The sequence below is a fragment of the Erinaceus europaeus genome, chromosome 21, assembly GCF_950295315.1.
Source record: "Erinaceus europaeus chromosome 21, mEriEur2.1, whole genome shotgun sequence".
Lineage (NCBI taxonomy): Eukaryota > Metazoa > Chordata > Mammalia > Eulipotyphla > Erinaceidae > Erinaceus > Erinaceus europaeus.
The window spans coordinates 26,602,237-26,629,592 of NC_080182.1; the positions used below are offsets into that span (position 1 = coordinate 26,602,237).

The 27,356-nt window shown below is 51.5% G+C and overlaps 1 protein-coding gene across 3 annotated transcripts; it reads left to right on the forward strand.

Annotated features, from left to right (window-relative positions):
* Positions 1-444: 444 nt before the first annotated feature.
* Positions 445-27,267, forward strand: VILL (villin like). 3 transcript variants are annotated; one of them, XM_016185545.2, is made up of 20 exons: positions 448-686; positions 9,099-9,165; positions 9,294-9,368; positions 9,896-10,101; positions 12,288-12,396; positions 15,317-15,427; positions 15,712-15,911; positions 16,889-16,967; positions 17,056-17,154; positions 17,697-17,838; positions 18,314-18,414; positions 21,027-21,164; positions 21,262-21,420; positions 22,972-23,151; positions 23,616-23,761; positions 24,938-25,082; positions 25,897-26,082; positions 26,237-26,308; positions 26,525-26,776; positions 26,971-27,267. In XM_016185545.2, exons 1-20 carry the CDS (start codon positions 631-633, stop codon positions 27,082-27,084), a joined length of 2,637 nt encoding a protein of 878 aa, XP_016041031.1. In that variant the 5' UTR covers positions 448-630; the 3' UTR covers positions 27,085-27,267. The 3 variants fall into 3 exon arrangements, with proteins under 3 accessions (XP_060036594.1, XP_060036593.1, XP_016041031.1); XM_060180611.1 differs by lacking the exon at positions 26,525-26,776 and having other exon boundaries at positions 445-686; XM_060180610.1 differs by lacking the exon at positions 21,027-21,164 and having other exon boundaries at positions 447-686.
* The last annotated feature ends 89 nt before the right edge of the window (positions 27,268-27,356 follow it).

The following is a 27,356-nucleotide window of genomic DNA, read 5'->3' on the forward strand; positions in this document are numbered from 1 at the left end:
AGCACCTCACCCCTTTCCCTACTCACAAGCAGAAAGGAGCAGGGCACTGCTCCAAGTGTGGGAGAGGCGGGTGCCCTGCCAGGGCTCTACTGGCCTCTCCCACGATGGCTATCAGGGCTCCCCGGGGAGGACTGGGCCAGGCAGCCAACCCAGACTGGCAGTGGGGATGCTACGAAATGCTGGAGGACACCCTGGCCGCCTCCCTGCACCCACATCTCCCAGAGCTAGACTGCCCCCTACCCACCACCCCCACCATCAGCCTCATCCCACTTCCTCTGACAGTGTGCTGGGTGGCCTGGCCCTCTCAGGCAGCAGGATTCCAGGGTGCCAGAGATCACCCATCCTGGCTCTAGGAGACCGGAAGTCACAGTGTAGTCCACCCTCCACAGTTTGGCCCTGGCCAGGCCTCCCTGCCCAGTTCTCTTTGTGCCGGTACTCAGGAGGCGAGGCCTGGCAGGCCACCATGGCCCTGGGGAGCAAGGCTGGCCCTCGAAAGGGGTGTCAGTGTTTGTAGACTGACTAACTGATTGACCAAGTTTGGAAGGCCAGCCCTCTGAAGACTGGGGTGTGTCCTACAGGGCCGGAGGAGGGATTGAGTTACAGTGGGGGGGGGGGGCAGAGTCTGGCCCCATGCCAGGCCCAGCACTGCCCTCAGGCAGGGTGAAGGCGCCAGCAGTTTGTGGCAGGTAAGCCTGGCAGGGAGGGGGCTCTGAGGAGCCGGTGAGGAGAGGAGAAGCTTTTTTGAGACTTCCTAGTGGGGTCACAGGGTTGGGAGGTACCCAAAGACCAGCAGGATGGGGAGCAGGGAGCTCAAGAGAGAACACTGATTAGGGCAGGAAACCATGGGGGCTCCCCGGAAAAGAAAGAGACAGATCTTGTACTCCCCATGGGGGTCCCCCACAGAGTCGGGGGGGGGGGGTAGGGGGCAGGCGGTCGCAGGCCAGGCCTTCCCTCCCTCTTTCCCACCCAGAGGGCTCACAGAAGTTGGGCAGAGTGATCTCAGTGTGCTCCTCACAGGCACCTGAGGAGGAAGCTGTACCCCTTGAGAAGACAGGAGACATGAGGCACTGGAAGAGGAAGGGGATCCCTGAGACAGGAAGTCTTTTGGAGCCAGAGGGGAGTTGCCTGGGGGTAGAGAGAAGGAGCAGCCAGGGGAAAGAAGGTGCTCCTGCTCTGGAGCAGGAAGGAGGGACACTGGAAAAGAGGGGGCATCTGGAGGAGGAAAGGGGGTACTCAGAGTGTACTAGGAAGGGAGTCAGTGAGAAAGAAAGGGGAGCCCCAGAGGCGAAGAGGTATCTTCCAGTAAAAGGGGAGGGTGCTGCTCAGGGAGGTGACTGAAAGAAGTTCCTCTAAGGAAAGGGGGCATCTTCGAATGGGAGGGCTTGGAGGGCTGGGGAGCAGCTCTGGGGAAGAAGGGGACCCCTGACGAGGAGGAGGAACCTTGGGGAAATGAGATCCTAAGAGAGAGACCCCACTCTTTGAGCATCCTGTTTCCACCCCTCCAGGATATAGCTGGATGGCAGCAAACACAGGGCGCCTGGGACAGGGGTCTCAGACATTAGGAATCTGAGGATTTAACCCCCCAAACTAGATATCAGGGCACCCTCCGTGTCCCATGAGGGTGATGCTGTCCCCTCTTTTATTTTTAATTTATTCCCTTTTGTTGCCCTTGTTTTATTGTTGTAGTTATTGCTATTTTTGATATCGTCGTTGTTGGATAGGACAGAGAGAAATGGAGAGAGGAGGGGAAGACAGAGAAGGGGAGAGAAAGAGACACACCTGCAGACCTGCTTCACCACCAGTGAAGCGACTCCCCTGCAGGTGGGGAGCCAGGGGCTCAAACCGGGATCCTTATGCCAGTCCTTGTGCTTTGTGCCACCTGCGCTTAACCCTCTGTGCTACCGCCGCCGAGACTCCCAGATGCTGTCCCCTCCTAATGAGAGCCAACTTTCTAGCCACTTGTTTGACTTTTCTGTCCCCACCCCCCATGAGTCTTCCCTGGCGACCCCTGCATTGGGGGTGGGGGGTGGAATACAGTCAGTGCTGCCTGTCCCTCTGTCACTGTCACAGCTTATTCCTGTTTATACCTCTGGCCACTGCCCGCCTGTGGCCTTAGTCCCTGTCACCAGTCACCACTGCATGTCTCTCTACTTATCACTCAGTGTCCTTTCATGTCTCCTGTTGCTCAGGACCTGCATGGCACTGTGTCTGCCTGTCACTTACATTGTTTAACACCAACGGACAGCCAAGTGCAGCTTGGGTGCAGTTAGAGCCGGTGGTGACCACCCTCCCCCTTCTCCATCCATTTTTGCTCAGTCACAGGTGACAAGGCCATTCAGTGAAAGCTCCTTCACTGAGCACCTGCTGGGTGGGTGTCGGGCAGCTTGGGAGGCAGGGGTAGAATCAAGGAGAGGACGCACTCTCAGCCACAGGCTCCTCTGCTCCAGTGGGAGAACGATGCAGCCCTGCCCCTTAGTGGCACCACACCCTCTGCCTCCTGGTTGGCTGGAAGTCGTGACTCAGCTCCGGATACTCCAGCCTGCTCCTCCCCACACCCTGCCAGGGCCACCCTGACCTGCTTTGAGAGGGGTTGGGTGTTTCCCACAGTAGCCCATGAGCTCACTCTCGGGGACCCTGAACAAAGGGGTCAAGGAATGCTGGCCTCTCGGGTGCCATCTGTCACACTCAGCCTCTGACTCTGTAACTCTCTTATCTCTCCTCCCACTTTGTTTGTCCTGGTCACACGGGGTCAGCAGAGTCCAGCGTGTTTCCGCTGCTCACACAGGGCTGGAGTGTAAGGGAAGGGTTAGCTTGCCAGGAGGGTCACTAGGAGGGAGGTGTGCAGAAAATGGTGATTTCTAGGTCCACTGAACAAAGCAGCAGCAAGTAGAAAAAGTTGCAGCTGGGGCGGGCGGTGATGCACCTGGCTGAGCACACGCTTTACCATGCACACGGCGGGGCTTTGAGTCCCCACCTGCAGGGGGCAAACTTCACAAGCAGTGAAGCAGGTCTGCAGGTGTCTTTCTCCCTCTCTATCTCCCCCCTCCTCTCTCAACTACTCTCTGTTCTATCTAATAATAAGAAAGAAAAAGAAGGAAAGAAAGACAGAAAGAAAGAATGAGAGAAGGGGCCGGGTGGTGGTGCACCTGCTTGAGCGCACTATTAAAATGCACAAGGAGCCAGGTTCGAGCCCCCGGTCCCCACCTGCAGGGGGAAAGCTTTGCAAATGGTGAGGCAGTGCTGCGGTTATCTCTCTGTCTCTCTCCCTCTCTATCACCCCTTCCCTCTTGATTTCTGGCTGTCTCTATCCAATAAAGATAATTTTTTTAAAAAAAGGAAAGAAAGAGGGAGGAAAAGAAAAAGGAAGAAAGAAGAAAGAAAAAATAATAAAGGACAAATGGCTCCTGTGAATAGATTCATAGTGCAGGCACCGAGCCCCAGCAATAAATAACCCTGGTGACAAAAAAGAAAGGGGAGGGGAGGGGGAAAGGGAAAGAAAAGAGAAGGAAAGGAAAGGAAAGGAAAGGAAAGGAAAGGAAAGGAAAGGAAAGGAAAGGAAAGGAAAGGAAAGGAAAGGAAAGGAAAGGAAAGGAAAGGAAAGACGGAAGAGAAGTCGCAGCTGGTAGGATCTAAGTTAGATGCTGAAAGAACTTCTGTGGATAAAACGATGACCAAACCTCCCACTGTGAACAAGTAGCAGGGAATCCTGGGGGTAGTTCAGAGATGTGACAGCCCTCAGAGTGTACCCCTGCTGCCAAACGACTTCGTTCCACACTTCCCTCCCTCCTCTGAACACTCCAGAGCACAGAGCATAGTTCTCAGTGAGCTGAGTCACTGTTTGCAGAGCCTGTGGCTGTTTGCAGAGTCTCTGTGTGGATGAAGACTTGTTCAGTTTCAGGGATTTGAGAGGCTTCTTTCTTCACCTGCTCATGTTAGCTTAGGCTGTGAGTTGCAGTCTGTCACTACCTTCAGTGACAAACCTCGAGTACAGTCTACCCTGGCTTGGCAGCTTTGACTTGTCTGCCGCTTGTTTCTGTCCCGCACCTGTGTTGATTTTTCAGCGTCTGACCTTTCCTTCTCTCCCACCCCCCTATTTTTCTTCCTTTCTACACTTTCTTCTTTTTGCCACCAGGGTTGTTGCTGAGGCTCGGTGCCTGCAAGACAACTCCACTGCTCCTAGCAGCCATTTTCTCCTCCTCCTCCTCCTCCTCCTCCTCGTGCTCCTCCTCCTCTTCTTTTTATTATAGACAATATAGAAATATAGAACTAGGGAGAGAGAAAAGGGGGGGATAGAGAAGGAGAGAGAGAGAGAGACACCTGCAACATTGCTATACTGATCATGAAGCTTCCCCTGAAGCCCCAGGGAGCAGGGGCTTGAAACATGCTTCTCGGGCATAGTAGTTTGTGCATTGGACCAGGTGAGCGAGCCATCACCTGGCACTACAGAGTCAAATTTTTATTTATTTTCATCTTTTTTTTTCTAAGAAGCTAAGTCTTTTTTAAAGGTTTCTCCCATTTCCCTGAGTCAAACTCTGCTATTTTTGAGGAATTTCCCTACACAAAAAGCCTATTCTTTCTTTTTAAAATGTTTTTATTGTCATTTATTTATTTGCTAGGTCAAAGAGAAATTGGGGGGGAGGGAAGATAGAAAAGGAGAGACAAAGAGAAACACCTGTAGTACTGCTTCACAGTTTATGAGGCTTCCCCCTGCAGGGGGGCACTGCAGGGGGGGGTGCTGAACCAGGGTCCTTGTAATATGTGCACTCAACCAGATGCACCACTGTGTAGGCCCAGAGCCTGTCCTTGTATACAGTGCTGGTCTGGCACCTTGATCAGGGATGCCTCTTTCTGCCTGAAAACCTTGTCCCTGTTCCCAGTGCTTTGTCTGTTTGCAGCACCTGCCCCCACCAGTGAAAGCTGCTTCCTCTGCAACAAGTGTCTGTCTCCAGACCATGCCTCTGTTTACAGTCTGTCCCAATTCCAGAGCCTGCTTCTTTCTGTCTGCGGAACCTGAGTCCCACATGGACAACTTGTACCATTTGTCCAGGTCTTTGCCTATTTGCACTGCCTATCTGAAACCATCCACATGTGGTATCTATTCCCATCAACTGCCTTCACTGTCAGGAGCCTGTATGTCTGTGTGGGAGCACCTATGTCTGTCTGCAGAGCCTAAGCCCCTTTGCACACACAAACTGGTCTTCATGTGTGCCTGTGAGCGGAGGACGATTCTATTTACAGGGCTGTTCTCTGTCTCTTGGGCTCCTCCTTTTCTTTTCTTTTCTTTAATTTTCTTTCATTTTTTCCCTTTTCTTGCTCTTGTTTGTTGTCGTCATCATTATTGCTGTCATCGTTGTTGGATAGGACAGAGAGAAATCAAGAGAGATGAGGAAGAGAAAGACCTGCAGACCTGCTTCACCGCCTGTGAAGCGACTCCCCTGCAGGTGGGGAGCCAAGGGCTCGAACCGGGATCCTTACGCCGGTCCTTGCGCTTCACGCCATGTGCGCTTAACCCACTGCGCCACTGCCCAACTCCCGGCTCCTTCTTTTCTAAGCCCTATCTGCAGAACTCAGGCTTTCCACAAAGCCCATCTCTGTTTCAAAATCTTACCCATGTCATGGACATCTGTGCTTAAACATAAAGGTGATCTCAGCAAATCCTGTCTTTCCCTGAAGAAACTCAGGGTTGACTGCAGACTTTGCTTTCCTCAGCTCTGGTTTATGATAGTGCTAGGCACTGAACCTGGGGCCTTTGGTGCCTCAGGCATGAAAGTCTTTTTGCATAACCATTATGCTGTCTCCACTGCCTTGCAGAGCTTGTGTCTTTTGTCAGAGTCTGGATTGCTGCTGGGCTTGCGAGATTGTTTACCCAGCTTGTTCCCATCGCCCTCTCTGCAGGTTTAGAGCCTATTTCCAGAAACTGGCCCTCAACCAGGAGGGACTGAGCATGCCAGAGAGCTTTGGCCTGTCTGCAGACCCTGTTTCTGTCTGCCAAGTGCTCCTCTGACTGAAGAGGCTGTACTCATTTGCAGAACCTCACTTATCTTGAACTTGTCCACATCTGCAGGCTCTGGCCCTTAGCAGAGGCCCTGACTTAAGAATGTGTCCCATCCATATCTGCACACTCTTCCCCAATCTGCAAAACTCCTCCACGCCTGAAGAACTTGTAACTGTTTGCAGAACCTGTCTGTGAAAAGTTCACCTGCTGGGAGTCGGGCGGTAGTGCGGTAGGTTAAGCGCATGTGGCGCAAAGCATTACGGATCCCGGTTCGAGCCCCTGGCTCCCCACCTGCAGGGGAGTCGATTCACAGGCGGTGAAGCAGGTCTGCAGGTGTCTATCTTTTTCTCCCCCTCTCTGTCTTCCCCCTCCTCTCTCCATTTCTCTCTGTCCTATCCAACAATGACAATATCAATAGCAATAACTACAATAAGAAAACAAGGGCAACAAAAGGGAATAAATAAATAAATAAATATTTTTTTTAAAAGTTCACCTCCTTCCACCTGCTTCTTTGCCTGTTTGCCCAGTCTGTCTGAATTCCCCTCAGCTGGTGGAGTCTATCTCGTACAGGCTGTCTTTTTATGCAGAGGGCTGCTGTCTATAGAGCTCACTTTTGTCCAAAGAAACTGTGACACTGCTCTTGTTAGCCTGCGGAAATTGTCTTTGAAGAGCCTGCACCTATTTGCAGATTCTGCTCTTGTTTGCAGGGCCTGTCTGTGGGTGCCTAATGTCTTTGCATGGCCCTTTCCTAACTGTCAGGAACACCCACGTCTATGGACAGCTCTGTCCTTGTGTGCAGAACCTGTTATGATCTACAAGAGACACTTTCATTTCCTTATTTTATTTTATTTTATTTTATTTTATTTATTTCTATATAGGAACAGAAATAAATCAGGAAGGAGAAAAGAGGAGGAGAGAGAATGACAGAACTGCAGCACTGCTACACTGCTTATAAATCTTCCCCCTGTAGGTGGAGAGCAGGGACTTGAACCAGGGTCCTTGTGCATTATAACGTGTGTGCTCTACTGGCTGCACCACCACCTGACTCCCAGTCAGTTTCATTTCTAGAGTCTGCCTGCAGAATCTGTCATTACTAGCAGAGCCTTTGCCTGCCGGCAAAACCTGTTACTGTCTGCAGCGGCTGCCTAGCTGCAGGCCCTGTTTCCCACTCTCTGCCCCTCCCTGCAGGGGTTAGCCCTGTCTGCAGAACTAAACCTGTAACTAATATACAGGTAGAGAACCTTAGCCAGATGTCAGGACCCTGAGATCCAACTTGTCTCAGAGTTGGGAGAAAATAACTTCAGTCACCATATAGTTAATCTGAAGAAGTCTGGAGCGACCCCCTAGACACACCCCGAGATGGGAGATTGTCAGGTGTGGCCCTGATTAGAACTCCTGGCAGGGTATATATTGGTAAATATATATCACCTCAAAAGGAAGAGGAAGATCACAGGTGTTTTTAGGTAAACATGATTCAGGAGCAATTGTCATGGCAAAATAACCTTTAGGGTCGGGGAGACATCGAGAATGTGTTCAACCTTAATTACAGTATCTTGATCTGAATGTCATTACACCAGGTGTGCTTCTTTGATGCCCCCAAATATTCGTTTACTCGGGTCAGTCTATGCACAATCCCCAGACTTTTCAGGGAAGGAACCAAATGTCAAGTTACAGATGAATGCGCTTTTGCGTTCTCTCTCAGCCTGTGGGCTGATAACTCTTTTTTAAAAATATTTTTATTATATTTATTTATTTATTGGATAGAGATAGCCAGAAATTGAAAGGAAATGGGAAGTAGAGAGGGGAAGAGACAGAGAGACACTTGCAGCCCTGTTTCAAGTTTCACTCATGAAACTTTCCCTCTGTGGATGGGGACCAGGGGCTTGAACCCCAGCCCTTATGCATTGTAACATGTGCACTCAACCAGGTGCACCACCAGCTGACCCCAGTAGTTAGTTTTGACACTCTCCATACATCTGCCTTAAGGGGGAGGGAGCTGTGACTAAAGCAATGCCTGAAGTCTTTCTTACTGGACAGGCCTGTCAACCAGACATGTTTTGTTAACATGGAGGTTTTAGGTAAGAAAGTATCAAGTAATCTGGGATCAGGAAACTTCTTCAAAAGAGCCCTGTTTGAAGAGCATTGTCGGGCTAGAGTCGTAAGGGAGACAGATAACCCAGGGACTAAGCTCGTGACGGCAAAGCAATACAAATCTTTATTCATTTGTATGCCCCAGAGTCAGGCGGTAACACACCTGGTTAAGCCACATGGCACCAACCGCAATGGCTGGCATCAGCCTCTCCATCTGTACGCCCGCCCTCCTCCAGCTCGGGACATGGAAGAGACAAGACAGAAACGGAAGTGGCTTGACAATACCATACATGGTTAAGAAAGGGGTGGAGAAAGGCAAAAGGGGGCCAGGAATGGTATGGACCGCCCCAGCAACTGTTGCTAGGGGTTCAACTGGTAGGATTAATAATAATGCCCTGGAGGCAGGGAGTGTCTTGAGAGTAGAAAGAAGATAGATCAAAGGAATGGAATGGGTGGGGATCTTTCAGGCCAAACAATGATTATGTAGATAGGCCATAGTATCAGGAATGGAGGGTGCTTTGTGAGCCCTTCCAAGCTCAACCACATCTGCACAATTTCCCAACATCTCCCCCTTTCTTTTTATCTAATGGCCATAGTATCAGGAATGCAGGGTGGTTTGTGAGATAGGGAGTCTTATAAGACAGGGCAAACCTTTGTGGTTACTCCTGTCCCTCCTTGCTCAACTTCTCGGTAGAGAGAGAGACTGACAGAATAGACGCACTCCTCAGGTTAAGCCCTGCCAGGCTCCACCACATCCCCACAACCTCCCTACAGAGCACAACCGCAGACAGGCTGGGCCCCTGTATGCAGAGTTTCTGCAGGCCAGGGGCTGGTTGGCTCCCTTTCAGTTTTGCTGTCCAGGTTTGCTGGCTTGGCTCTAATGAAAGGCGTTGATTCTCATGAGGTCGTCTTGGAGAACTGGAGGTGGGTTGATCTCCTCCCTGGAGCCCAAAGCACAGGCTCCAGCCTGAGCACTCTTGTCCCCTCCCTCTGTCCCTCCTGCCTGGCCTAGCATGGACATCGACAAGCTCCTCCACGCGATCCAGAGCCACAGAGACCTCCACATCTGGATCATTGAGGTGTGTGAGGGTGACAGAGTGTGTGGTCCCTGAGAAGAAGTTCGCTCCCCAATTCCTCTGCTCGTAAGTTTGGGGGTGGGAGTGGAGGGGTGGTCCCTGAAGCTTTACCAGGTGCCCACCCCTCCCAGGATCTGAAGTTGGTGCCGGTACCCGAGAAGGCTTATGGGAACTTCTTTGAGGAGCACTGCTACCTCGTCCTCCATGTGAGTACTGGGGAAGTCTGTGTGGGAGGGTGACATCCTCTGGTCCCCACTCTTGATGATGCAGATGAGCCTTCCTTCATCTTGAGAGGAGACTGGGAGTCCCAAGAGAACTGCACCCCACCTGAAGAAGTATGGGCATTGATCTTTCTTCACACTTCCCTCCACCACCCCCACCCTCACCATCCATCTAGTCCCTGTCCCTGGAAGCACCCAGTCACCCCAAGGCCATTAGTCCATTCATGACCTTACCTTTGAACCCAGTCCCTTCCTCGGGTCTTTAGAATCCTTCCCCCAATGTACACACACACACACACACACACACACACACACACACACACACACACACCATCCATCTAGTCCCTGTCCCTGGAAGCACCCAGTCACCCCAAGGCCATTAGTCCATTCATGACCTTACCTTTGAACCCAGTCCCTTCCTCGGGTCTTTAGAATCCTTCCCCCAATGTACACACACACACACACACACACACACACACACATGCACGCACGCACAAAATCCTGGGCCCTAGGTCTCACGGAGCCCGAAGGCCAAGAAGGGGACATCCAGCGACCTGCATTACTGGGTGGGGAAGGAAGCAAGCGCGGAGGAGCAGACCGTCCTGGGCGCCTTCATGCAGCGCCTGCAGGAGGCGCTGTGTGACAGCACCGTGCAGCACCGCGAAGTCCAGGGCCACGAATCCGACTGTTTCTGCAGCTACTTCCGCCCAGGAATCATGTGAGTGCCAAGGACCGAGCCCTGGGATCCTGGGCGGCCTGGGGTGACTGTCTTTTATCCCCAGAGGGTGGGTTGTGTTTCTTTTTGCCATACACGTCCCGTACCGTACAGCTCACCCACTTGAAATAGACAGGCCAGTGATCTTCAGTGTATTCAGACTTGTGCAGCCATTAATATCATTAGCTTCTTTAGACAGAGACAGGCAGAGAGAATGAAAGAAACCACAGCACTAACTCCAGTGCACTATGCAAGTGCTATTTCGCCAGGCCTCACCATCACTTCTGAGCACTTTTTTGTTGTTCGTTTATTTTTTTTAAAAATTATAATATAAATATATATATATATTTCCGGGCAGTAACACAGCGGGTTAAGTGCACGTGGCATGAAGCGCAAGGATCCCAGTTTGAGCCCCCAGTTCCCCACCTGCAAGGGGGGTCACTTCACAAGTGGTGAAGCAGGTCTGCAGGTATCTTTCCCCCACTTTATCTTCCCCTCCTCTCTTCATTTCTCTCTGTCCTATCCAACAACAAACATAAGGGCAAAAAAATGGGAAAAATGGCCTCCAGGAGCAGTGGATCCACACAGAGCCCCAGCAATAACCCTAGAGGCAAAAAAAAAAAAAAGTATTGGGATCAATAGCTTACAGTTGACAATAAAATGTGGAAGTTTATATATGTGTAAATCTTCTTAGTTTTCCATATAACACTCTAACGCCCACCTAGGTCCTCCTCCACCATCATGTTCTAGGACCTTAACACTTGCTCCACCCCACCCCCATCCCAGAGTCCTTTACTTTGGTGCAATACACAAAACCCAGTTCCAAGTTCTGCTTTGTGTCTCCCCTTTCTGTTCTTAATTCTCAACTTCTGTCTATGAGGTAGATCACCCCATATTCATCCTTCTCTTTCTGTCTTCTCTCACTTCACATGATTCTGTAATGCCTCATCCAAAATGAGGTGAATGACTTAATCATTCTTAATCGCTGAGTAGTATTCCATTGTGTATTAGACCACAGCTTTCTCAGCCACCCATCTATTGTTGGACACTTAGGTTGCTTCCAGGTTTTGGCTACTACAGATTGTGCTGCTACAAACATAGGTATATACAGATCTTTTTGGGTAGGTGTGTTAGGTTCCTTAGGAATTCTGACCACTTTTATCACCCCCAAAGAAGCCACATTCCATTTAGAAGTACTCCCCACTTTCCTGTCCCCAACCCCAACATTTTTTCCACTAGTCTGGGCTTATCAATTTACCTGTTCTAGACATTTTATGGGAATGAATCAACAGGTCTTATCACTTTGTATGATGCTGTCAAGACTCATCTGCTGTTATTGCATTCATTGCCCCTTAACTTCTTATTATTGGCAAATAACATCCCACCCTATGGATGTGGCACACTTTACTTACCTACACATCCTTTAGTGGACTCCTGGGTTCTTTCCGCCTCGAGAGCTGTTGAGGATAATGCTATTGTTGACATTTATATTCAGGTTTTGTATGGACCTGTTTTTTCAGTTCCCTCAGCTCTATAATCAGGAGTGGATACCAATGTCATTTTGAGTTTACCTCTGTGTTACTGTGCCGGGTAGAAATATGTCTTTTGCTATAAATTGCTGCAAATGCTTTTGGAACGAAGTAACTGCAATATGTTTAGGACGAGTCACTGGCAATCTCCCACGTTCGCTCACCTTGGTCTCACGTAGTTGAAGTGCATGTGTGCACCTGCTATCTGTGTGAACACATGCATACATATCTACGTGAACGTGCAAGAAACTCACCGCCCTACGCCTCCAGATGGGTACTCCCTCACACATACATGAATATGCATGTCCACACTTGTACATGCTATTGCCAGAATGCCATGCACTCACAGAAATGCTCACAGGAAGGATAAACAGATGCATTTAGGCCTCATTTATATACATAAGTATATATCTGTGCCCATACATGCCCACCTGCACACGTGTTCACAGCTCTGTGTGCAGATAAAGTGATACAGGCTGTACCCCAAATGGTGCATGAATGTTGAATACATGTTGAATAAGCCCATGCACACTCCTAACCTCTCATGCGCCTGGGTGCACATGTCCACACATGTTTAACAGGCACAGTGTGCCCACACACCTGTGCTCACTGCCACACATGCAACACGTGGCCTCACACTGGATCCCCTTCCCTCCGCAGCTACAGGAAGGGAGGCCTGGCCTCTGCCGGCAAGCACATGGAGACCAACATATACAACATCCAGCGGCTGCTGCACATCAGAGGCAGGAAGCACGTGTCTGCCACGGAGGTGAGGGCCACCCCTTGATCTCTGGACTCAGCTGGGCCTGCGTGCACTGAAGTACAAGGCAGAGGGGTGACTGGGGGCATTGTCAAGGGGCCATACCTTGACAGAGGACAGAGAGGGGAGGCAGAGCCAGGCTTGAAGCCCATACCTGCTGGTCTGAGTGTGTGTCCTTATGAGGCAGACAAGATGCTACAGCTGGCAATTCCTATCAGCAGCACAACGGGGGGGGGTGGGGGTGGACAGGACACACACAGCCGTGCACACTTACTGTCATTGTCACCCACTGGTGTGCACGCTCTCCCACTGTTACCCTCAAGGCCACTGTAGGCCGAAGAGTGGATCACAATTTCCATCCATCAGGAAAGCAAGTAAAAAAAAGCTGATCTCGTTAGAACCAGATACCTGCTACCCTCTGGCAAGAATCCAGTGGCATAACCATTCAGGTCTTTGACGTCTGCTGCAGGGATGGTGATGCCTGAGGCATGCACACTGCTGTCTCCAGAATGTGTGGCAGCCCTGGGACTCACAGACAGACTCCCATGCTGTCACCCCCAGACTCAGTGGTCAGCCCCCCACCCCCCGGCTGTTCTGCTGGCCAGGTGCTGTGGAGTCCCCATTCGCACTCTGGAGTGCCTGTGAGGCCAGCTGACAGCGCACGAGGAAAGACAATGGCTTTGCCATGCACCTTGCCCAGGTTCAAGCCTGGGCCCCAACACACTGGGGGAAGCTTTGATGCTGTGCTATCTTTCCCTCCCTCCCTTGATTCCTCCCTGCCTCCCTCCCTTTGTCTCTATGTCTACCTCTTTTTTCTTTCTAGCCAAAAAATCAACTCAGACCACCACCACCACCAACAACAACAAAAGAATGTGTTTACCCAGAGGCACACCCCCATAAGCAGACATTCACTTGTCACTCATAAGCTCACACACTTACTCACATTTGATACTCTGCATCATATATGTATATATATGTATATACATATATATACACACACACAGAAAAACCATCCTGTGCACCCGACGTGTGTGTGTGTGTACTTGCAGACAGCTGTAGACGTGCAATGAGTGAAAGATGTCACAGGGCTGGTGGTAGTAACTCAGTGGTAGAATGCATACTTCGTGTGTTTAAAGCCCCAGGCTCAATTCCTAGCACTGATTTTTTCCTTTCCATTTTTTATTTGTGATTAATAATGAGTTACAAGATTATAAGATTATAATGTCTAGTTCCACACCACAACCACCACTAGAGTTCTGTATCCCCATCCTCCCACCTCCCAAAGATAACTACCATAGGTCTCACCAATCTTAGAAACAGTTTGCTTGCGCGTATGTGTATGAGTGTGTGTTTTGCAAGTTCAGGCATATCAGTTCTCTCTATTCTATATATTCATCTTTATTCATTCTCTATTCATCTTTAGTTGTCTTTCATCTCTTTACTTATTTCTTTAAGCATAATCTCCTCCAGTTACACCCATTTTGTCCCAAAGAACACGGTATCATCTTTCTCGATTGCAGAGTAGTATTCCATGGAATATATATCCTATATCTTTTTTTAGCCAGTCACCCATTGATGAGCATTTAGGCTGCTTCTACTCTTTGGTTATTGTGAATAATACAGCTGTGAACATAGGGGTGCATACGACCCTTCTAGTTAGTGTTTGAGTGTCCTATGGGTAAATCCCTAAGAGTGGTCATGCAGGATCGTAAAGTCATTCCAGTTTTAGTTGTTGAAGGACTCTCCATACAGTCTTCCAAATGGGGCTGCAGCAGTTTGCATTCCCACCAGCAGTGAAACTAAGCTCCCTTTTCTCCACAACCTCTCCAACACCTGTCATTTCCTGGTTTGCTGATGCAGGCCATTCTCTTAGCGGTGAGATGAAGCTCGCTGTAGTTTTAATTTGCATTTCTCTAATGATGAGTGAAATGGAACATATATCTGTGGGCCATGTGTATCTCTTCTTTAGAAAACTCTGTTTAGCACTTTGGTTCACTTTTTTACTGGATTAGCTCTACCTCTTTTGTAGCTCTGTACCAATTTTGTATCAATGTCTAATATTAGTCGTTTGTCAGATGTGTGAAGTGTAAATATCCTCTCCCATTTACTGCATTGCCTGGCTATCCTTGTGTAGTTTGCTGTCGATGTGTAGAAACTTTTTAGTTTCATGTAGCTCCATTTGCTTACTCTTATTTTTTTTAATATTTTTTAAATTTTATTTATTTATTTATTTTCCCTTTTGTTGCCCTTGTTTATTATTGTTGTAGTTATTATTGATGTCGTAGTTTTGGATAGGACAGAGAGAAATGGTGAGGGGAAGGGAAGACAGGGGGGGAGAGAAAGACACCTACAGACCTGCTTCAGCATTTGTGAAGTGACTCCCCTGCAGGTGGGGAGCCAGGGGCTTGAACCAGGATTCTTACATGGGTCCTTGCGCTTTGCACCACATGTGCTTAACCCGCTGTGCTACTGCCCGACTCCCTGCTTACTCTTATTTTTATGTCCCATGCCCATGGAGTGGAGTATCCACATACATCTTTGATGTGAAGATCCTATAAAGTCTCCCTGACATTTCTTCTATAAATTCTGGAGTTCCTGGTCTAATATTCAGATCTTTGATCCATTTTGATTTGATACCAGTTTGATTTTTTTTTTTAAGAAAAGGAACAGCACTAGCTGTGGTCACGTGTATAGAGATGCACGTAGCCACACCTGTGGGGTTGCCCTCAAGATTTCACATGTTGGCACAGGTACATGCCCGCATACCTGACGGCAGGAGCATGGGAACACATACACCCAGTTGCACACAGCACACAAGTGTCATACTCAGCTGTGCTCACAGATTCGGGGACAGTCTGTGCTACCCTTCTGCCTGGGTACCAAGAGCATGACACCCCACCTTCCTCCCTGCGCCTCCTGGCCCTGACAGGTAGAGCTCTCCTGGAATAGTTTCAATACGAGTGACATCTTCCTGCTGGACCTGGGCAAGGTGATGATCCAGTGGAATGGCCCTAAGACCAGCATTTCCGAGAAGGCACGGGTTAGTGTCTGCCCTGACGTGGAGGTGGAGGTTACCCCACGGTTACCCCCAGATCTGAACCTGGCTCTCGACTACAGCTTAAGAAGCACCCTTGGGGTGTAAGCTGAGTCCAGATGCCAGAAGGAGAGACACTGGTGGCCATGTCCTAGATGCCAGAAGGAGAGACACTGTTCCCTGTCCTCACCCTCTGGCAGTGGGACAATGACTGGAGGGATCTGGGGTGGGTTATTTATGAGTGGGGTGTGTGCTAGGGAAGTATAGACTGCCAGCTTTCTCTCCTTCAGGGGCTGGCCCTGACCTGCAGCCTCCAGGACCGGGAGCGTGGTGGCCGTGCACAAGTCGGCGTGGTAGATGATGAGGCTGAGGCCCCCGACCTCGTACAGGTCATGGAAACTGTGCTGGGCTGCAAAGGAGGCAAATTGCACACCGCCTTGCCCAGCAAGACTGTTACCCTACAGCAGAAATCCAATGTCCGCCTCTACCAGTGAGCAGACCGTGGAGTGGGCATGGGAGTGGGTGTGGGAGGTGGAGTAGCCCAGCCTGCATATTCCTCCTGACTACAGCTACTCAGAGAAGGCTCATGGGGTCCAGCCCTTACTTTTGTAGGGCTGCCCTTCTGAGAAACCATTCTACTGGCAGAGCAGCTGAAGCTCTGAGAGGGACATGGCTGCAGAGGAGTTAAGACTCAACTCAGTTGGCTGGGGGATGGCACACCCAGTTCAGTGCACATATTACCATGCACAAAGATCCAGGTTTGAGCCCCCACTCCCCACCTGCCAGGGCAGGGCAGGGGTGGGAAACACTTCACAAATGGTGAAGCAGGGCTGCAGGTGTCCTCTGTCTCTTTCCCTCTCTAGCTTCCCCTCCTCTCTCAATTTCTGTCTCTATCTAATAATAAATAAATAATTTTTAAAAAAAAAAGAAGAAAATACGGAGTCGGAAGGTAGTGCAGTGGGTTAAGCGCAGGTGGCGCAAAGCGCAAGGACCGGCGCTAAGGATCCCGGTTCGAGCCCCCGGCTCCCCACCTGCAGGGAAGTCACTTCACAGGCGGTGAAGCAGGTCTGCAGGTGTCTGTCTTTCTCTCTCCCCTCTGTTTTCCCCTCCCCTCTCCATTTCTCTCTGTTCTATCCAACAATGATGACATTAATAACTACAACCATAAAAAAGTAAGGGCAACAAAAAGGAGTAAATAAATAAATATTAAAAACATATACAAAAATTTTAAAAAATTGAAAAAAAGAAAATAATAAAATGGAACAAATGGCCACCAGGAATAGTGGATTCATGGTCCTGGCGCCAATGCCCAGCAATAACTCTAGTGGCAATTTAAAAAAGAGAGACTCAACTCAGGGCCCACGGGACCCCCTATCTTCTGCCAAGGGGTGAGGGGCAAAATGAGGCAAGAGGGCATCCAGGCCAGGTAAGGGCTGACCTGCCCACATTAGGATGCCCACTCCCTAGTGTCCGTGAGAAGGGCAAGGACCTGGTGATCCAGGAGTTGGCGACTCGTCCACTGACCCAAGACCTGCTACAGGAGGAGGTGAGGCAGGCCGGTCCCCTTGCGCCCCCCACTTCACGGTCCCAGCTCAGTCTGGATCACCCTTGACCAGCTCCACTCTTGCTCCCAGGACTGCCACATCGTGGACCAGGGCGGTTTCAACATCTACATGTGGCTGGGACGCAAGTCTGGTCTCCGGGAGAAGGAGGCCGCTTTTGGCAGAGCGCTGGTGAGACTCCCAGCCTGGCTCAGGAGGGGCTGCCCTGGGCTTGAGGGGGTGGCAGCCCTACCCTGGGGTCTGACAGAGAACACTACCCCGCCTTGAAATCTGAGCAGGAAGGTGTCCTGTCCTGGAAGGTGTCCTGGGAAGCCCTGTCTAAGGGAGGTGACACTGCCCGGAGCCTGAGGCCTCAGCCTATCAGAAGAGACACAAATCTTGTCTACATGTGTGAAGGGGAACCCAGGGCCCCTCTCTGGGGCACAGGGGGACTGCCACCTTGGATAGCACCCAAGAAATCATGTGCCAAAGGGAGATATTTGGTACTAGGTGCCCCTCCTTACAAGAGTGGGAGTCCAAGTCTGGTCCTTCCAGAGAAGCAGAGCAAGGGACCCCGGGGAAGTCACTAGGCAGCATGAAGTGGATCGTGAGCAGGCTCCCTTAATTAATGTGGCCCGGGCTCAGAAGGCCTTTGCAGGCTGGGTGGAAGGTGCCCCGGTGGAGCTGACTGTGAGCCCTCGGGGCTGCTCGCCTGACAGAGCCGGGGGCCCCAGGGCTTCATCCATGCCAAGGGCTACCCGACCTACACCAGCGTGGAGGTGGTGAAGCAAGGCGCCGAGCCGGCTGCTTTCCAGCAGCTCTTCCGAAAATGGTCCAAGGAACCTCCTGGGAGCAACCACCTCAGTGAGGCTACGGGTGAGTAGCAGATGCGGGTCCTGAGTGGGGCGGGTCCTCCCTGGGTGGAAGGGCGTAGTCCAGGCAACGTGGGGGCGTGGTTAGGGGGCAGGACAAGCCCTCCCTAGGGATAGAGGGGCGTGGCCTGGTTTGCAGGGCCGGGACTGAGCTAGGGGGGCGGCGCTAGTAAGGGGCGGGGCCTAGCCCAGCAGGCAGAACCCGGGCGGGGCAAACTCGCTCGGTGGGCGTGGCCCAGTCAGAATGGGGCGGGGCCTCCCTGGGGTATCACCCAGGCCCGCCCTGAGCTGGGGAAGGGGCAGGATTGTGGCGCGTCCTGCCCAGGGCATTCTGCGACTCCACCCAAAGACAGGAAAAGGATCGTAGCTGAATGTGGACAGACCTGGACTCAGAACCTGTGGCCACACAAAATTGTTGAGTGACAGGCCATGAGAGGCCAGAGTGGGTGGACTGGGCAGTAACACCTTTTTCCTCACAGGTAAACTGAATCAGGTGAAGCTGGACGTGGCCAAGCTGCATGTCCAGCCTGAGCTAGCAGCCCAGCTCAGGATGGTGGACGATGGGTCCGGGAAGGTGGAGGTGAGAGGCGCAGGCTTGGTACCTGGGTGGTAGGCTTTTTCTTTTTTTCTTTTCTTTCTTCCTTGCTTCCTTTTTTTTAAAAAAAATTTTTTTTGTAAGAGTTTTTCACTTTAATTTGATAGGACAGAGAGAAATTGAGAAGCAATGGGGAGAGAGAAGAAGAGAGAGAGAGAGAGCGACAAAGAGACACCTGCAGCAGTGCTTCACCACTTGTGAAGTTTTCTGCTTACAGATGTGGACTGGGGGTTTGAACCTAGGTCCTTGAACATATGAACATGTACACTTAACCAGGTGTGCCACTGCCTGGACCCATTGCAGTAGGCTTATTCTTCAGGTGAAATAAATAGCTGCCCTAGTGTTCTAGGTACACACAGGTGCTTATCTACCCACAACCAGGGATCTCTAAGGATACACATATACATGAAGAGTCTTATATACTATAACAATATGTATAATATTTAAATACATATATACACATATGTATATTCTCCTGACTGCTAACTCATACATGCCACCTCTGACAGCACACATGGCCACTCACATCAGTCAAGGCACACGGGACACAAGTCATACACCTAGATTACATGTATGGTGATACAGACACACCTTCTCACACCTTGTTATTACCACTGCAAACAGGCAGCTGTACATGTGATCACAGTCCCTCACAGCCAACAGCCCATATACTCAACCACAGCCCAACACACCCAACCCCCAACAGAGCCACACACTGTTTTCAGCCAGAAAATGGTGTTTGGTGTCAGACTGATGGGTTCTGCAATATTGAGAAGCTAGGGCCTACTTCCTAGCTTTGTGCGGGCCAATTGTCCATCTTGATATGGCGGGCAAAGCCTTGTATTCCTTTGAGTCTCCTTTTTTTTTTTTTCTCAATTTCTTTCTGTCCTATAATTAAATTAAACTAAATTAAATATAACTAAAATTTTAAAAAAGGAAGAGAGAGGAAGGACAGAGAGAGGAAAAAAGAAAAAGGTTTGGGAAGAAGAAGATGGGTGGCGAGCATGGGGACACAGAGAAAGATAGAGGGACAATAGGGAGGCAGAAATGATAGGATAAGGAGTCGGGCGGTGGCGCAGCAGGTTAAATGCACGTGGTGCAAAGCGTAAGGACTGGCGTAAGGATCCCGGTTTGAGCCCCCGGCTCCCCACCTGCAGGGGAGCTGCTTCACAAGCAGTGAAGCAGGACTGCAGGTGTCTGTCTTTCTCTCCCCCTCTCTGTCTTCCCCTCCTCTCTCCATTTCTCTCTGTCCTGTCCAGCAACAGTGACATCAATAACAACAACAATAATAACCACAACAATAAAACAATAAGGGCAACAAAAAGGAATAAATAAATAAATAAATAAATAAATAAGAAATGACAGGCTAGCAGAGAGGAGGGCAAGAGGGAGGCCTCTGTGGCCCAGGCCTTAAGTACAAAAGCAGGGAGGGGAGCCCTTCCAGCAGACCAGCTTGGTCACCAAGTGAGTGCTGCTCCTTGGTGGTGTGAAGTCAGAATCAGTGTCCTCTGCAAAAGGCAAGATTCTGGATGCACTCGTCTCCGGAGCTTTTCCAGAGGCAACTGTCTGACTCTGTGGGGGGCACTGGAAGCCCAGGCCCACCTTATAGGTGGGAAAAACCAAAGCTCAGACAGGTCTCTGCCAATTCAGGGCTGACCCAGGATCAGACTAGGGCCTGCCTGGTTCCAGAGCTCAACCCTATCGATAAGTGTGAGGAAGTGTTTTTCCTTTTAGTCTTTGACAGTCTTTTCTTTTTTTTTTTTAAAGCAATCTTTTTTATTTTTATTTATTTATTTTTTTATTATTTACTATTGGATAGAGACATAAATTGAGAGGGGAGAGAGAGAGAGACTTTCAATCCTGTTTTAACACTTGTGAAGCTTTCCCCCTGCAGGTGGGGACCAGGGGCTTGAACCCAGATCCTTGTGCACGGTAATGTGAGCCCCTAACCAGGTGCACCACCACCTGCCCCTTAAGCAATACTTTTAAAAGAGCCTGAAGGGGCTGAGCAGTAGCATACCTATTAGAGGCACACACCACAGTGCACAAGGACCCCGATTCAAAGCCTCATGTCCCCCTACAGAGGGAAGCTTTATGAGCAGTAAAGCAGTGCTAAAGGCGTCTTTCCCTCTCTCTTCCCTCTCCATTTCTCTCTGTCTCTATTGACAAATGGCCACTGGAGTGAGTGGTAAATTCGTTGTGTAGGTAGTGAGTCTCAGTGATAACCCTGGTGGCAAAAACCAAAACAAACCTGAGGCCTTGTTTGTGCCCGGCTTCTTCTGCCCAGGCCTGAGCAGTGAGCAGCTGTGCCAAGTCTGGATGCCCGCCCTTCACCTGAGCTGTGACTAGTAGGGCCAGGGCTGGGGGTGGGGGATTGTCAGAGGCTGAGTCTCCACCACTGGCTCATTCCAGACACCAGCTCGGCATCCTGACTGAGAGCTGAAGGGGTGTATGTGGGGTGGCCCTGGAGTGCACAGGGGAAAGGGAAATTGCCTGCAGGTTCTTGCACAAGCCCAGCACACGGTGTGAATGGCAGAGAGCAGAGCCTTCTGCCAGAGGCAGGGTGCCACCTGATCCCAAGGGCGTCCGTTCCCCAGGTGTGGTACATCCAGGATGTCAGCAGGCAGCCCGTGGACCCCAAACACCACAGACAATTATGTGCAGGCAACTGCTACCTTATCCTCTACACGTATTTGCAGATGGGCCATGTCCAGTACATCCTGTACCTGTGGCAGGTGCGCTGGCCTGGGGGTAGGAGGGACGGGTGGCTGGCACCTAAAATCCCAAGCTGAGGACCCAAGAAGGGCCCCTAAATACTGCTCTCACCTGCAGGGTCTCCAGGCTACCGCACAGGACATCAAAGCCCTGAGCTGCAACGCCGAGGAGCTGGACCTCACGTACCACGGAGCTCTGGTGCAGGAGCACGTGACCATGGGCAGTGAGCCCCCCCACTTCCTTGCCATCTTCCAGGGCCAGCTGGTGGTCTTCCAGGTAGGACCCAGCTTACTGTGGTGGCTACAGCCTCACCACCTTCTCCCTCTGTCCTTCATCTGTACATTCTCTCCTGGCCAGGGGCCCAGATTACCATTTGCCAGTCTTTTGGTTCTTGTCTGAAGTCCAGGAACTCCAAGGGTAACTCCTGCCTGGGAGTCTTCCCCTGTCTCCACAGTTAGTGATTCACAGAGAACGGAGAGGGAGCCAGGGCTTTGCCTAGGGTCAGATGGGCAAAGCTACTTCCTTTTTTTGTGTGTTTTCCAGACCTTGATGGGGCTCATGCCCTGACAACCACCCCTTCCCAAGGGACAAGAGGCTCCATTAAAAAGGTGCTGGAGGGGGTCAGGCGGTAGCACAGCAGGTTAAGCCCACGGGGCGCAAAGCGCAAGGACCTGCATAAGGACCCTGGTTGGAGCCCCTGGCTCTCCACCTGCAGGGGAGTTGCTTCACAGGAGGTGAAGCAGGTCTGTAGGTATCTATCTTTCTCTCCCCCTCTCTACCTTCCCCTCTTCTCTCGATTTCTCTCTGTCCTATCCAACAACGAATGACATCAACAACAACAATAATAACCACAAGAAGGCTACAACAACAGGCCAACAAAGGTGGGGGGGGTGGAAAATGGCCTCCAGAAGCAGTGGATTCATGGTGCAGGCAATGAGCCCCAGCAATAACCCTGAAGGCAATAAATAAATAAATAAATAAATAAAGAGCTGGAAGGGCAGGCCACATGGCTAGTGTTCTACTTTGCCACGTGCAGGACCCAAGTTCAAGCCTGGCCCCACTGTATTGAAGGAAGCTTTGCATCTTTCTTCCACACCATCTGTTCTTACCTTTCATCTGGTCTTCGTACCTTTTATCTAGGGAGATAAAAGAGTCTTCCAAGAGCAATGGAATTATACAGGTGCAGGGTCGGGAGGTGGCACACTGGTTGAGCACATATATTATCATGTGCAAGGACCCAGGTTCAAGCTCCCATTCCCCACCTGTGGGGTGGGGGTGGGGTGCTTCACAAATGGTGAAGCAGGCCTGTGGGTATCTAGCTTTCTCTCTCTTTCTGTATCTCCCTTTTCCCTCTCAATTTCTCTGTCTCTATCCAATATTTAATTTGATTAAATATATATATTTTTATAATTTTAATTTATTATAACTAGATAGAGACAGAGAGAAATTGATAAGGAAGGGGGGATAGAGAAGGAGAGAGACAGAGAGACACCTGCAGCCCTGCTTCACCTCTTGTGAAGCTTTCCCCCTGCAGGTGGGAACAGGGGGCTCAAACCCGGGTCCTTGCACACCAAAAAGTGTACGCTTCACCAGGTGCACCACCGCCTGGCCCCGAATAAAATAAAATATTTTTTAAAGAATCATACGAGTGCAAAGCCTGATGATAGCTCAGGTGGCAAAAATAATCACAATAATAAAGCTAAAAGGGCCTATTCTCCACTATCAAGACCCTCACCCAGTGGTGCCTCTTAGTGAGGGTCCTCCAGGTCCAAAGGTGGTCTGTCCTCTGCAGCTCTTGCCTCAGTCTGAGGTTCAGCACTCTTGCAGGGGAGCACTGAGCACAGCAGCAAGGAGCAGCCCAGCCCCACCATGAGGCTCTTCCACGTGCAAGGAACTGACAGCTACAACACCAAAACAATGGAGGTGCCAGCCAGAGCCTCCTCCCTCAGCTCCAGTGACGTTTTTCTGTTGGTCACACCTGTTACCTGCTACCTCTGGTTTGGGAAGGTACCCACCCTCAACACTGACCACAAAGGAGTGGGGGGCAGTGGGGTCAGGTTGGGGGTGGGTTCAAGCCTCGAGGGATGCAGACTTCACAAGTCTAGCCTCAAGTGGGTTTGGTAGGGCAGAGGGAGGGTCACAGCGGGTCCCCTCTGGAGTCGGGGAGTCACAAAGTGACAGGTGGACCTGAGAGACTCATAGTCCCGTCAGTCTAGGCCTTTTGGGGAAAAGGAGAAGGCAGTTTTCAGATATTTCTCTGAATGTATGGCTCCCAAGCCTGGGTCCCCTTGTCCCTGTGTCCTTGAGAAGCTGGTGAGATTGAGGCTGGGGCTGCAGAGGTGAGGAAAACAGACCCCTTGCTCAGGATTGCCCTGCCACCAATGACTCCTTTCCAGCCTCCCCACCAGGCCTTAGGGGGTGGGACAGAAGAGCCTCCCCCAGTGGACCTGCCTCTGTTCTCTGCCTGACAGGGCTGCAGTGGTGACCAGCGTGAGATGGCCCGCATGGTGGTCGCTGTCATTTCTGGGCAGAACAAGGAGATGGTGCTGGAGGGTCAGGAGCCCCCCCAGTTCTGGGAGGCCCTGGGAGGCCGGGCTCCCTTTCCCAACAGCAAGAGGTAACTGGGTTGGGAAGAGGGTGTCCCCCACCTCTGGCACTGAGGAGGAAGCTGAGGCCCAGAGAGGTGGGCAACTAAAGACCACACAGAGTGCTCAGAAGTCAGAAGGAACTGAGGCCCTTTTCTGCTCCCATTGGCTTCCCAGCCCACTGGAGCACAGCCCACGCTTCCCCTGGGGGCACTTGATCTAGAAGATGACAGTGCGCCCTCTGCTGGGAAGACTTGCTCTCTGCGTCATCCCTGCCCTGGACCATCACCCTGATGCAGGATCTCAGTCTCTAGGAGAAAGAGAGAAGGAGGGGGCGGGGAGAGAGGAGGAGAGAGAGAAGGAGAAAGAAAGGGAGAGGAGAATATGCGAATGCTCACACCTTGGTGTCCAGGGTGCAGGTGTGTGTGTTCTATAAATGGACGAGGCAGTGGGGAAACAGCATACTGGCTCTGCAAAATCACTTTCATGTCTCGGGCTCTGAGGCCCCAAGTTCAGTCCCCAAAACCACCATTAACTAGAGCTAAGCAGTGCTCTGGCAAACTAAAAAACAAAAACCTAGAATTGGATGGTGGTACACTCGGTCAAACATACATGCTACCTGCACAAGGAACTGGGTTCGAGTCCCCACTCCCCCCTGTGGGGGGAGCATCACAAGCGGTGAAGCAGGCCTGCAGGTGTCTGTCTTTCTCCCCCCACTCTTTGCCTTCCCCTCCCCTATCAATTTCTCTCTGTCCTATCCAACAACAGCATCAACAACAATGGAAAACAAAAATGGCCGCCAGGAGCAGTGGATTCATAGTGCAGGCACCGAGCCCCAGCAATAACCCTGGGGGCAAATTAATTAATTAATTAGGACAAAGGTGCATGTGGGAGAGTAGGGCACAGTAAGGCCTCAGAGGGAGGGTGCTGAGTCCTGGCCTGGGTTATGCATTGCACTGCCCTCCACTCCCCTGTGCCCACTCCTGGGGAAATTCCTAGGGCAGCTTGTGCCCCAGCTGGCTGGGTAAACAGATCCAGTCTAATCTTTCCCCCAGGACAGACCAGCCCAGAGAGGAGCAGGGTGCTCCTCAAGTGAACCATGAGATGGATGGAGCTCAGAGGGGGCGTCTCAGCTGAGGGGCAGCTGGGCACATCCTGGTGAGGGCACAGGTCTCTCTGTGCCCCTCATAGCTTGTGCCCACACACAGGCACCCTGAGGACAGCTCTGACTTTCAGCCACGGCTGTACGAATGTTCCAGTCACGTGGGCAGCCTGGTCCTCACGGAAGTGGCATTCTTTAGCCAGGACAGCCTTGACAAGTATGACATCATGTTACTGGACACCTGGCAGGAGGTGAGTTGGCAGAGTGGGGACAGGTGTAAGCATGTGATCATGTGTGCTTCTGGCGGTCTGGCTGCATGCAATGCCACAGCACAGTGATGGCCGTATAACGGGACTGTGACCTTGGATGACCCCTTGTATGAGGCTGTGGGTGACTGTGTCTTGGGACTTGTGACTGTGACCAGCTTCGTGGCTGTATGTGACTCTGTCTCTCAAAGGTGTGTGTGACTCCAAGTGACTGAAGGCCTATACCTGACATATCAGGGCTGAGTGAGGGAGTGTAATATGGATGATGGGCCCCACGGGTCTGTGAATGCCCCATGGGTCAAGTGACCATCTGTGACTGGTCAGGCCTGCTGAAACCGTGTGAAGGAAGGACACTGCATCAGTGGTGGAGCGCTGGAGAGTATGCTGGCTGGTTGCAGCTGTTTTTCAGGCTGGCTCTGTGCAGTTGTGTGACCACATACAATTACTTACGTGCCCTCCTGTGACCATGCAGGTTGTGGGGTAATGGTAGAATCTATGTCCGAGTCGCTGTGGTCTTACGTGTTTCTGCATGTGTGATGTGGATCTCGTGTGCTTGAGGGTGTGGGTATGCTCTGATTGGCTGGGATGTAGAGGGGATTCTGAGGCCAACGGACAGACATGGGTGGGAAGGAAATGGTCAGCTGCCCACAGATGCTCCAGCTTCCCCAGACGCAGAGATAGGCCAGCTCCAACAGCCCTGTACGTACTGTTGGTCTAGGGTAGGCCCCAGAGCTGAGGACCTGAGAAGGGCCTCTAAGTACCGTGCCAGCCTCTTGCCGCTTCCACCTGCCCTGTTCAGATCTTCCTGTGGCTTGGAGAAGCTGAAAACCCGTGGAAGAAGGAGGCAGTAGCCTGGGGCCGGGAGTATCTGAAGACGCACCCCGCAGGAAGGAGCCTGAGCTTACCTATCGTGCTGGTCAAGCAGGGCCATGAGCCTCCCACCTTCACTGGGTGGTTTCTCAGCTGGGACCCCTACAAGTGGACGGTGAGTGAGACCAGATCTCCCAAGGCCCCCCTAATCTGGACCAGAGGAATCGCCAGTGTGTGGGGGGTAGGGTGGGGGGGGCTGGTCTTATCCTCCGGCCCTTCCTGGGTTGCACTGATGCCCCATCCACAGCTCCTCTGATTCTTCTCCCCAGAACAACCAGTCCTATGAGGAGGTGGTGGAGGGCAATGTGGGAACTATAGCCACCATCACTGAGATCACAGCTGTGAGTACTGGAGTCCCCTACCCCGGCTTCCCCAAGGGGCTGGCCTCAGATGGCTACAGATGGGCAGAGAAGGGGCCCCAGCTGTGGTAGGTTTCAGGCTTTGCAGTTGGGGCCAAGAGGACCAGTAGGCTCAGAGTAGGCTCAGAGTAGGCTCCTTGGGAGGGGTGGAGAGCCAGCCCCCCATTCCCAGCAGCCTGAGTCCCCTTCCCCTGGCAGGAAGTCAACAGCTTCCAGCTGCCCAAATGGTCGAGCAATGGCAGGGCAGGCCCCTTGGCCCTGAAGGCCTTCAAGGGCTCCCAGGACAGCTCCGAGAGTGAGCTGGAGCAGGGCTCCAAGGCCAGAGGCGGCAGCAGCAGCCCCAGCACCAGTAGTTCCAGATCCACCGTCAATGGCTGCTGGCCCCGAGAGCAGCTAATGCACCAGCATGCTGAGGACCTGCCAGACGGCGTGGACCCAAACCACAAGGAGGTGGGTCCATGAGCCCCCCGTGCCCACTGCCCCAGCATCAGGGCATCTAAATGGACAGTGGCAGCTAGCAGACTATTCCAGGGGGCTGTCTGTCTCAGGTGGGGTCCCTGGCAGGGAGAGGAAAGGGAGCCTTGAGCCCTGGGCTGAATAGGGTTGTAGAGTCAGATAGTGCTGTTCCCCTACTTCTTCCCCAGGCCTATCTCTCAGACTCCGACTTCCAAGATCTCTTCAGGAAGTCCAAGGATGAATTCTACAGCATGGCTAAGTGGCGGCAGCAGCAGGAGAAAAAGCAGCTAGGCCTGTTCTGAATGCAGGTCTCACCTGGCAGTGGTATCTCCCTACCCTCATCATGGTCAAGGCCTTCACAAGTCCCTCCCTTCCATTCACACCCCTGAACCCTGGGGAGACCCTGTTGGAACCCCATCCTCAGAGACTCCTGAGTCACCATCGCCCTCCCCACTTGTGAGTAAAAGCTAGTGGCTTTCACAGAATGTGTTGTGTCTGCTTCCAGCCTGGGCCCTCCTAGGGCTAGTGGTGGCTGTGACACTCTGGGGCAGGACAGAACTCCCTGCACTGCACC